The 10,076-nt window shown below is 42.5% G+C and overlaps 5 protein-coding genes across 5 annotated transcripts; 2 read left to right on the forward strand and 3 right to left on the reverse strand.

Annotated features, from left to right (window-relative positions):
• Positions 1–6: 6 nt before the first annotated feature.
• LOC108102573 (eukaryotic translation initiation factor 3 subunit H) lies at positions 7–1,930 on the reverse strand. The gene is made up of 3 exons (XM_017207653.2): positions 1,798–1,930; positions 751–1,428; positions 7–393 (listed from the first exon to the last, which is right to left on the reverse strand). Exons 1-3 carry the CDS (start codon positions 1,876–1,878, stop codon positions 136–138), a joined length of 1,017 nt encoding a protein of 338 aa, XP_017063142.1. The 5' UTR covers positions 1,879–1,930; the 3' UTR covers positions 7–135.
• Positions 1,931–1,961: 31 nt separating this feature from the next.
• On the forward strand, positions 1,962–3,732 carry LOC108102572 (UDP-galactose transporter senju). The gene is made up of 4 exons (XM_017207652.2): positions 1,962–2,037; positions 2,111–2,338; positions 2,406–2,523; positions 2,585–3,732. Exons 2-4 carry the CDS (start codon positions 2,254–2,256, stop codon positions 3,540–3,542), a joined length of 1,161 nt encoding a protein of 386 aa, XP_017063141.1. The 5' UTR covers positions 1,962–2,037; positions 2,111–2,253; the 3' UTR covers positions 3,543–3,732.
• Positions 3,733–4,545: 813 nt separating this feature from the next.
• Positions 4,546–5,329, forward strand: LOC108102576 (histone H3.3A). The gene is made up of 2 exons (XM_017207657.2): positions 4,546–4,909; positions 4,992–5,329. Exons 1-2 carry the CDS (start codon positions 4,628–4,630, stop codon positions 5,118–5,120), a joined length of 411 nt encoding a protein of 136 aa, XP_017063146.1. The 5' UTR covers positions 4,546–4,627; the 3' UTR covers positions 5,121–5,329.
• Positions 5,330–5,335: 6 nt separating this feature from the next.
• On the reverse strand, positions 5,336–7,547 carry LOC108102569. The gene has a single exon (XM_017207649.2). The coding sequence runs from the start codon at positions 7,406–7,408 to the stop codon at positions 5,537–5,539; it is 1,872 nt and encodes a 623-aa protein (XP_017063138.1). The 5' UTR covers positions 7,409–7,547; the 3' UTR covers positions 5,336–5,536.
• Positions 7,548–7,650: 103 nt separating this feature from the next.
• Positions 7,651–9,067, reverse strand: LOC108102574 (26S proteasome non-ATPase regulatory subunit 14). Its single transcript, XM_017207654.1, has 3 exons — positions 8,917–9,067; positions 8,081–8,854; positions 7,651–7,923 (listed from the first exon to the last, which is right to left on the reverse strand). Exons 2-3 carry the CDS (start codon positions 8,843–8,845, stop codon positions 7,762–7,764), a joined length of 927 nt encoding a protein of 308 aa, XP_017063143.1. The 5' UTR covers positions 8,846–8,854; positions 8,917–9,067; the 3' UTR covers positions 7,651–7,761.
• Between the last annotated feature and the right edge of the window lie 1,009 nt (positions 9,068–10,076).

A 10,076-nucleotide genomic window follows, 5' to 3' on the forward strand; every position in this document is an offset into this window, starting at 1 on the left:
GTCAGCTGGTGTTTCGCTTCCAAGCACACTTAATGCTGTTTTCGTTTATTTTTGACATCAGTATGCGCAGATGCTATGTTTGTAAATTATAGATTTTGTTGCCTCAGATTAAAAAAACGTTTAACATAAGCTAGTCTACTTGATTTCCTTGGCTTCCTTGGCGTTCTGCAGGGACTCGGTGATAAAGAGCTTGGCTAGCGATTGAGAACAGAATTGGGCGATGTGCTGGGCGTGCGTGTTGATCTGGCCAGAGGTAATGGTTGCCGTCAGTCGAGCAGGCACGGGCATGGGGCGGAATTGCTTGATCACCTCCTCCTCGGCTACTGTTGGCTCACCCTTTGAAGTACGAACCGCGTTCTCGGCGGCCAACTTAGCCAACGCACGGTGCTTCTCCTACAAAACAATTATAGAAATTTATAATTAGAATATGTAAACTCAGCTGTTTATAAATGATAGAGAAAGTCTTGTTTACATTATGATTTAAAATACATTGAAAAAAAACTTCAAGCCAATTAAACTATTTAAATCAATATTAAATTTGAAACTATCTTTAAAATTATTTTATGTTAAAATTTAAATGACCGTAATGTAATGTACAATTTTTATGTTAAGTCCAGCCAATACAACCGATTTAAACAATTTTAAGTTATTTACAAACTAAAGTTTTATAATTTTAAGTTATTTTCAACTTTTTTAAAAATAACGCCCTTATCTCTATAAAAAATTTAAATATTTTTTTAGTTTTCTTACCGTATCCTGCTTGAAGACTACTTGCTGGTACTTGTTGTAACGCACCGCCTCCTGGTAAAGCTCGTCGACGCGCTCAATAAGGCTGCGCATTTGGTTCTCAAGCACCGAGGCAGTGCCAAGGTCCAGGAAGTTATGACCCTTATCCTCTGGCAGAAGCTCGTTCAGCTCGCTCATCATGATGTTGGTCAGCGGCGAGTTCTTAATTACGATGGGGATTTCGGCGAAGAGGCTCTCATAGCCAACCTTCAATGTACGGAATGCCTCGGGCGTGAAGTCGCCATCCTTATACATCTGGATAGCCTGAGGTGTGAGGCGATAGGCCTTCAGGCAGAGGAATCCACGTGAGGACTTCTGCGTATCGTAGACCACCACGACGGACTCTTCAATGCTAGTCTGGTAGTGATACTGCGATTCTAGTAGAGCCAGCGACAGGCTATTGCCCACGTCGGAGCTCTGGTACCAGCCCACATGGAGATGGTCTACGTTAACGCGTCGCAGGCGACGCATCACAGTCAGCTGGTACATTTCTTCGTCCATGGTCTCATCGCCACTCTTGGGGAAAGGAAAGCAGTTAGTAATCTCCAGACACTTGTCTACTACCAGACCGAGCAGGGCGCCCTGGGCAAGGTCCATGTTGCTCGACTCCTCATGGCAATGTTTCACCATCTTCATGACGGCCTGCGGAAAGGAATTACATTTAATATTTGTCAAATCCATTTAACGACAGATGCCTTTTGCTTTTGTTTTGCATTTGTACGGGGACAGGGGTTTTTTTTTAATTCGCTGGTATATATTATTATTTTTAATGTTAGAATATAAACAGAAACTTATAATTGAATAGTGAAAAAGTACAAGATTTTGATTTTGTTTCAACCCATGTACATATAACGACCCCTGTTACCGATAAGACAACGCCCATGTCCTCGCACACACACATAAATACCAGGCAAATTTTTGAGCCAGCGCGTGGCATCATCGCTTGCCGCTTCTTGACCGGCTTTCACGGGTTATTCGTGACCAGATCTTCTGGAAAGAAGGACTACTCACCAGACCATCGCATTGTACATAGTTAATAGTGTTATCCGACTCCTCAGTGCGGGCGGCATGACGATTAGCGCGATTTGCCATGTTGACGAATTGTTAGCGAAAAGACCCAACGACGTGAAGTCGGCTGCAGTAGTACACAGCGTTTCACAACACTGCCGAGTCAGCTGTTTAACACAATAACACGAAATATCGATGCCACGAGGAGTTATTTGTCTGCGTCTATCGGGCTCCAAATCAGCTGTACGGCTTTGCGATAAAAAATACACTTTTGTTTATAAGATAAAAACGACTGAAAGAAATTTATTTCCCATAGAAACAAGAAAAAGGCAAACTTGTCACGAACGGGTGGAACTGATAACAGCTTTAGGAGGCCAGAGCCGCGATTTGAAGAGTGGGTGAAGTTAGTTTTGGTTCTCTCATTAGCAACGCAACGCTGGCAATTTGGAGATCACGGAGATGTCGACTAATTGGCGTGAATTGTTCCCCACCAAGCTCACATTTGTGATCTTCCTGCTGTACATGTCCCTATTTATAGGGCAGGGTGCGTAATTCCCTTCTTTTGACATGTTTCTAAGACAAGGCTCCACCCTAATTTCGTTATTTTGCAGGCATATTTGTCACAGCATCGCAAGAGTCAAACAATTCCTACGGATATAATACAGTTACGGTTGTGCTACTCACCGAGGTCTTCAAACTGATAGTTTCCACCTGCCTGTACTGCAGAGAGTTAGTATAACTACATAGATACTGCCACTTCCCACCCATTATCCTGCGATTATATTTTCAGCAATAATCTACGCTCCCTGGTGCGTGATGTACACAAGGATCGCAATGTCCTGGCCCTGTATATGGTACCTGCCTTCCTCTACTGCTTGTACAACAACTTGGCCTTTGTCAACTTGGCAACCTTTGACCCCACCACCTACTACCTACTTCTTCAGCTGCGTGTCGTTGTCACGGGTATACTGTTTCAAATTATCTTCAAGAAGTATCTATCGCAAAGGCAATGGATCTCCCTCATATTGCTGACCCTGGGCTGTATGATGAAGCAGGTCGATTTTGGCAGTTTCTACAGTGATACCAATGATGATAGCGAGTCCGCAGCTATTCAACAACAGCAATTACTTAATCATACATCAATTGACAAGCAGGTTCACGGGAAGAACATGTCCGGCTTTGACTTCAGCTTGAGTGCCGTTTTTATTTTGGCCCAGACCATTTGCTCTTGCCTGGCTGGCGTATACAACGAATATTTGCTGAAAGACAAAGGCGCCGATGTAAATATTTTTGTTCAGAATGTTTTCATGTACCTAGACTCGATTGTCTGCAATGCTGTAATCCTCCTGCTGCGCGGCGAGCTGATAGATGCTTTCAGTCCGCAAAATCTGGGTAGCATCATGCGTTTTAGCGTGCTAATCATAATTGTGAACAATGCGGCCATTGGCATTGTCACCAGTTTCTTTCTGAAGTACATGAACTCTATTCTGAAGACCTTTGCCAGCGCCTTGGAACTGCTCTTCACAGCAGTTCTATGTTATTTCCTTTTCTCCATACCCATCTATATGAACACCGCGCTGGCTATTGCGGTTGTTTCGTACGCCATCTATCTCTACACGCAGAGCCCGGTTGTTAATCTGGGCAAGGTGCGTCCACTTGCCAATTTGAGCGATGCTACAGTCAAGTCCACAGACAAAAGAAAGCTGCTTGACGAGGAGGTGTCAGAATCGGACCTGGATATCGTGTAATGCTGTATCTAGTCTTAGACGTAATCTTAGGCTGTATATAGTTGTGGAAAAGTGCCTGCAAATGTTTTAAACGCCAGACGAAAGTATTTGACCCCAGGCTATGTGCAATGCTATAGCAACAGGCTTGTAAATACCAAAACTTTTGCTTTTCTATTTTAAGATTCTCAGTATAAATGTATTTAAATCATAACATGATTTCAATCAAACGAAAAATGGGTTTACATTTGGCGCTTCTTCAAATAGCTTCTCGTAGATATGGTTTACAAATCGGGGTATCTGGAATTTCTAAACTTAAATTTATCTATTCATGTCATGTCCATCTTCCTGGATAGGTGGAATGCAAGTGGTAAGGGAATATGGACGGTTTAGTAGTCTATGCTGCCTATATGGTATAGAACATTCCTTCAAATATTTCTCCACGTCAAAGCGGGGGCCCACAGTTATTCGCAATTCGCGATGAGCGTATTTGTCTGGAATATCAGAATTCTGTGGTCCCCCATTTCAAACTCGCAGTTGGATTTAAAGTGTTTAGCTTTATTTTACTATGAATTGATAGTGAAAAATCCCGCTATGTTTTAAACTTCTGTTTAAAGGTGGGAAGATCTTTTGTTATCGTTTATTTATTTGAGAATTGTTAACGATTCAACTGCTAAGTAGTTAAATTTCAGTCATTTCTTTGAAAACTTCACACAAATTCAACTCTTAGAACTTTAATCGTTTTGGCTTTCGAGGGCATATCTTTAATCTTGTTGTGAATAATAATACTGGCGATAGACCAAAAATATTCGATACACCATATTATTAATTTTAAAATCAAATAAATTTCCCATTACTCACATGGCCAACAGTCCAGCAAGAATCGTGAACAAAATTGATTCGATATTTTGAATCCATTTTCCAAAGTGGAAGTAAAAATAGTTTACCAAGTGTGGAATACCCTTCATTAAATCCAGAATACGGTCACACCCCATTAACTGCGCGTAGTCCCCATCCCTCCTCCCTTGTGTCATTCATTCGACAATTTCGTACAGTCTAGGTCGACAATTTCGTTGTAAATCGAACAAGAACGCTTAACTAATTAAAATATGGCTCGTACCAAGCAAACTGCCCGTAAATCGACCGGTGGCAAGGCGCCCCGCAAACAGTTGGCCACCAAGGCTGCCCGTAAATCGGCTCCTTCGACTGGAGGCGTCAAGAAACCACATCGCTACCGTCCTGGAACTGTGGCCCTACGTGAAATCCGTCGCTACCAGAAGTCCACGGAGCTCCTCATCCGCAAGTTGCCCTTCCAGCGTCTAGTGCGAGAGATTGCTCAAGATTTCAAGACCGATCTGCGTTTCCAGTCGGCGGCTATTGGAGCCCTACAGGTAATGCGCGGAGCACCACTTCCCCCAACTCTTTCACATGGTCATGTAATTATAAAACTTACTTTTAATGCGCAATTTATAGGAGGCCAGCGAGGCGTATCTGGTCGGTCTTTTCGAGGACACCAATCTGTGCGCTATTCATGCCAAGCGTGTTACCATCATGCCTAAGGATATCCAGCTGGCCAGACGCATCCGAGGCGAGAGGGCCTAAACTCCCATGTCCGCCATCTTAATTTGGAAAAACAGTGGCGGCAAAAATGCCAACCCACAGCTGTCTTACATAGGAGGAGAAATGAAGGTGGAGAAACGAAAACCCACACCAGCAGCTGCCGCCGCTTAGTGCTTAGATATATCTATCTATTTTTACTGATAAGTAATAAATAATGTTCAAATAAAATCGAATAATTTTTTTTTCTAAAAGTAGTCTTCTTTTGAGTGACGTCAGTTAAAACTTTATTACTTAAATCAGTACTCAGAACAATGTTTAGGTAATATATAAAACCATCCCTTAATTCGTATTTTGTTCCTATGCTATTGTATCCCTGTGTTTAATGAGGTAGATAAGATAATTGTGTTGGACTTTCCTTCTTTGAGAACATCTGTGCTTGACCACAACTTTCTTAATCTCTATCCGAATGGAATGGGATCTTGACAATTAAAAGCCTGGACAAAGGCAGGTAGCATTGTTACAGAATTAGTGGGTGGACCTCCTTTAACGAAATCACTTTCGGAATACAGATATTTGCCGAAAATGCTCTGCCCAAACCTGAAGAAGAACAACTCCCTTAGGGACATTGTGGTAAAGTTCGGCTGCCTTTGGCTAAATTTTGAGCCCTCTGCGAAGTAAGCTTCGTGAGCCAAATTAAGGACTAGGAGGTACTGCTCGCGAATTCCATGCGACCTATCTTGAACCCATAAGTTTGAACACATGGGCCCTGCGGTGATAATCTGGTTATCATCAAATAAGTTAAGCAAATTGGCGTCGTGGTCTTTACATTTTAGTGCAATCAAACCTGTTAGTATATTAATTCCAAAGCGGATTCCCAGGGGAATTATTTTAAAGATATCGTGGCTGTCGGGATCATAAGAAGGATCAGCCAAAAGGTCATAAGACAAATAAATAACATTTCCCTTATCCTCGATTTCGGTTCCAAAAAAATAATTTGAGATGGGATAAGAATGGAAAATATACCGCCTACCCTTAGTCACTGGTTGGTCTAGTAGACTCAGCTCGGCACGCGTTCGCAGCTCCAAAACTTTCAGATGGGCTGTCTCAAAATCCTCGTCGGCATCAAATTCAAGTTCCTTATAAAAATCGGTTACGAAACGGCGATGCCCGGCTTTTCCCGGTATGTTTCCAATACTCAGAGTCAAGGTTTTCAGCCACTTCTGGAGGGACGTAATTTCAAAGGTCGTCAAGTTTAGCGAGTTCCGTTCCACCCTGATGGTAAGCTGGTTGCGCATGGCTTCAAAGACCTTTCCGACCTGGTTCTGGTGGCTTCGTAACCTTTTGCGTCCCAGAATGCGCTCCTCGTATAGTAGATTGCTAGCGAATTCCAAGCAAAAGCGCATGGCATTCACGCAAGATTTGGTCCCACCATAACTTGATTTGCCCAGCGTGAAAATTGTGAAAAAGTGGAAGCGTGCCATAAGATAATTGGCCACGATCTGGCTATCGACGGTTTCCATTAATTCATGCAGATACAACAAGTAGTGTAGACTCTCCACCTGCACTTTAAAATCCGGTGGGAATTGGTGACCAAAGACGATCTCGAGGTATTTGCTCAGGGACAAACCAGCCGAATCCAGATTTCGTAGACTGAATCGATTTGTATCACTCTTTGCCAAATTTTCCCACTTTGTATCTGATATAACCATTTTTTGAAGCGCAGTATCCAGAGGCGATAACTCCATTACCAATTTCGGAGATAGGCCAAGACGAAGTAATGATTCCAAGAAGCGGAATTTAAAATCATACTTTTTTTCAAAAACCACAACGTGCTGACTAGTGTCCTTATCTAGTCTTACATTCATGCCCAACATAACGTCATTCATGCCATACCTACGAAGTCTTGCCAGGGTCTCTATCCAATTGAACTTTTCTTTGGGCCATTCACTTCCATCGGGTGTGAGATGGGGCCACGATAGGTTCTCACCAGGCGGCACCAGCTCAAAGTACTTTACAGGACGTGCTGCTTTCGACCAGCCCTGGCAAATTGTGTAGAACCGACGCACTTTCTCCTCTAAGCTATGCTCTTTAAAGATTTCATCATTTAGTCCATCAAAAAGAATTTGAAACTGTGTATTTACAATTGGTGATTCACCCCATTTAAGATTCTTTTGGGAGGAGTTGTAGAAATTCTGGCACGGCTTGCCCTTATCATCGATGCCACTAAGCATCTGATCCATGATTTTCAGATTAGCGTCTGAGTCACCTTCTACACTGCTTATCAATAGCAACATGCAGTTAATCCAAAATATTTGGCTGTTTTTCTTCATATTAATAAGGTGACGTCTTTCAGAAGTTTCCTTTTTTTAAGAAATTTGCGCTTTTGTGTGACCATATCTTTATTGTTAAAACCCACATGTTTTTATTTAGAGGCTTTGCCGCGTTCCGGTGTCACGAATTACAAGCGTTTTTTATAAAATCATCTATCAGTAATCCGATTCATACTATCCCAAGATTAGAATACGAACTCATATTTCTTTGCCCATAAAACCATTACAAACCAAAAGGTCACTTTGTGTAAAACTTTGCTCTAAACAAAAGCTGTTTTTATCTGTTAATACGATTAGCTTAGCAGTTTGTGGGATGAAAGGGGAGGTTGATTGAGGAGAGAAAATGCAAAAATTCACTTAAAGACTATAGTGTCCAGCATGGCGCCCAGGCACTGCACAATATTGTTCTGCATAACCTTGTCCACCTTCTCTTCCAAATGCCGCTTGGGGTCCTGTTTACCCACATTCTTGATCGCCAGCTGTTCGGGCGTCATTTTCTCTTCGTCCTCCAGAGACTGCAAGAATGCAAAGACAAATATAATTAACTTTGAACGCAAAATATTTGATTAAGAGCGATCAATAATTTTTTTAAATATTAAAAATTCCTACTTTGATTTTAGCTACCTCACTCAATAAAACAGAATGAATCATCATCCAAATTCATTAACTCACCTTGTTGTAATTCTTAGCCAGATCAAGCATCTCGGCCACGGTGTCCTCATTGATAGAACAGTGCTCGTTGTAGTCGGACAACGTGAGGCCGTCCTTCCAAGACTTTTTGTGCAGATTGAGGAGCATTTTCTGCTCCAGCTCGTTTTTGCGGTAGTTTATGCTGATCGAGTAGTAGTGGCGATTTAACCCATGGATCAGGGCCTGCACTGAGGGCTTTTGCAGGTGACCTAGATTGGAGGTGGTCTGCCGCGGCTCCTGTCCAAGGACCAACATATTGGGATTGATCAGTCGGAAGGCATCGATGACTACCTTGCCCTTGACGGACTGAATCGGATCGACGACGACGGCAACGGCTCGTTCCGAAAGCGCCTCGAAGGATTGTTGCGTATTGATATCTACACCAGAAAGCCAGCATCCGAAACCAGGATGCGAGTGATACCATCCGACGACCATTTCAGGCCGACCCGTCTGCTTCAACATGTCCAACATTTTAGCCTGGAAGACGGGATCCACCGCCTCAACGGAGACACCCGTGCCCGTTTGAGGCATGGCGAAGACATCGATGACCTGCACCGTATAGTCGTCAACGAACTCGCCCAGCATCAGACCCATCACCTCCATGGGAACACCGGCCCGTCCGTGCTTGAGCATCTTCAGGAGGGCCAAGGACGAAATGTACACCTGCTCGGCGGTATCCACGACGGGCGCATCTGTGGGCGGTGCAGCTTGTGGCATAGCGCCTCCAAGACGTAGCAGACGATCCATTTTATGCGGCTACCGAGAGCAAGACTGGAGTCAAAAACAATCAAATGACGCTGACTTATAGAAGTGCTCACCTCTGGGGTTTTTAGTCACTCTGTGTTCGAGGGCAAATATCACCTATTTCCTACAGTTTTACGTGTAATTTTATTTCCTCGACAAAAGCAGCAACAAAAAACACAAAGCCGTCTGTCTCGTTTGATTTTGCAGAATTGCAAGTAATACTCGCAACAGGGTTGTACCGCAGAAGGCTTATCGATAAGCTATCGGATGGAGCAGTTACTATTGTAGCCATTTTCCCGTTAGATATAGCTTTTTTTCTCTATGATGGATATGGTTTTATTTGTTTTAGTTTTATTCCGGTTAACTCAAAACTATTGTATTAAAACAAATATATATATATATATATATATACCTTAGCTTGAAAATTGTAGGCTTTTGTTCAAAAACGATTTTTTAAATTCATCTAAAAAAAATTGGGAATACATAATTAATTTAAATGTGATAGCCAACACTGGCCAACTTTCGAACACCAACCCAATTAGCGATATATATAATAATCGATAAGCAATAGTTGCGGGAAATTTAAATTTTTAAAAAGTGCCTTCTGCAAAAAAACTTACAGGACGTCGAATTGCTGAGAAAAGTGCATTCCATTCGTTTAATATTTTTTTTAACAATAAGTACGGCCTGTGGTTGCACGTTGAGTGAACCGAGGAAAACTAAGACTTTCCGCAAGACCGAACACCGAAAAATTTATAATGCACCATCCGCCCGTCAAATGCCATGGGAAAATGAGGTCTTCGCCGGCAAGACCGAAACAATTTGGGCAAGTACAATGCATATAGCCGACTTTTTTTTATTGTGCCAATTAATTGCACAAAAGCCTTTTGCCTTTGGATGCGGTTGCTTTTGCCTTTCACCTCGCTCTTGGAGATGAAGATTTAGAGCTTCCCAGATTCCCAGTCGCTCGAAAATTCGTTTAAAATGCCATCATATATACCGGCTACAAAACCAAAAAATCCATACGATTGCAACACTCAAACTACTCCATTTTCCGTCTCGCTTTGGTAATTGAACAATAGTTTTTCCATCTGCCAACAGACTTTTCCATTCGCCGCTCGGTTTTTCAGCTTCAGTTGCATTTTGTCGCTCGCCTCCAGCACGCGCTTACCACAATTGTTGTTAAACTTAAATATTTTTACATTTTTCGCTTGGTTAAACATTTTGCCGCTCG

The sequence above is a fragment of the Drosophila eugracilis genome, unplaced genomic scaffold (genome assembly GCF_018153835.1).
Source record: "Drosophila eugracilis isolate 14026-0451.02 unplaced genomic scaffold, ASM1815383v1 contig_1197, whole genome shotgun sequence".
Taxonomy (NCBI): Eukaryota; Metazoa; Arthropoda; class Insecta; order Diptera; family Drosophilidae; genus Drosophila; species Drosophila eugracilis.

What these genes read in the sequence shown, in the direction of transcription:
- LOC108102569 (XM_017207649.2), bottom strand. Translation starts at nt 7,408, where the DNA reads ATGAAGAAAAACAGCCAAATATTTTGGATTAACTGCATGTTGCTATTG.
- LOC108102573 (XM_017207653.2), bottom strand. Translation starts at nt 1,878, where the DNA reads ATGGCAAATCGCGCTAATCGTCATGCCGCCCGCACTGAGGAGTCGGAT. An exon ending in ATGTACAATGCGATGGTCTG is followed by an intron (nt 1,429 to 1,797) that starts GTGAGTAGTCCT and finishes TCCTTTCCGCAG; the next exon opens with GCCGTCATGAAGATGGTGAA. An exon ending in TAGTCTTCAAGCAGGATACG is followed by an intron (nt 394 to 750) that starts GTAAGAAAACTA and finishes ATTGTTTTGTAG; the next exon opens with GAGAAGCACCGTGCGTTGGC.
- LOC108102572 (XM_017207652.2), top strand. Translation starts at nt 2,254, where the DNA reads ATGTCGACTAATTGGCGTGAATTGTTCCCCACCAAGCTCACATTTGTG. An exon ending in GTCCCTATTTATAGGGCAGG is followed by an intron (nt 2,339 to 2,405) that starts GTGCGTAATTCC and finishes GTTATTTTGCAG; the next exon opens with GCATATTTGTCACAGCATCG. An exon ending in ACCTGCCTGTACTGCAGAGA is followed by an intron (nt 2,524 to 2,584) that starts GTTAGTATAACT and finishes TTATATTTTCAG; the next exon opens with CAATAATCTACGCTCCCTGG.
- LOC108102574 (XM_017207654.1), bottom strand. Translation starts at nt 8,845, where the DNA reads ATGGATCGTCTGCTACGTCTTGGAGGCGCTATGCCACAAGCTGCACCG. An exon ending in TGGCTAAGAATTACAACAAG is followed by an intron (nt 7,924 to 8,080) that starts GTGAGTTAATGA and finishes GCATTCTTGCAG; the next exon opens with TCTCTGGAGGACGAAGAGAA.
- LOC108102576 (XM_017207657.2), top strand. Translation starts at nt 4,628, where the DNA reads ATGGCTCGTACCAAGCAAACTGCCCGTAAATCGACCGGTGGCAAGGCG. An exon ending in CGGCTATTGGAGCCCTACAG is followed by an intron (nt 4,910 to 4,991) that starts GTAATGCGCGGA and finishes CGCAATTTATAG; the next exon opens with GAGGCCAGCGAGGCGTATCT.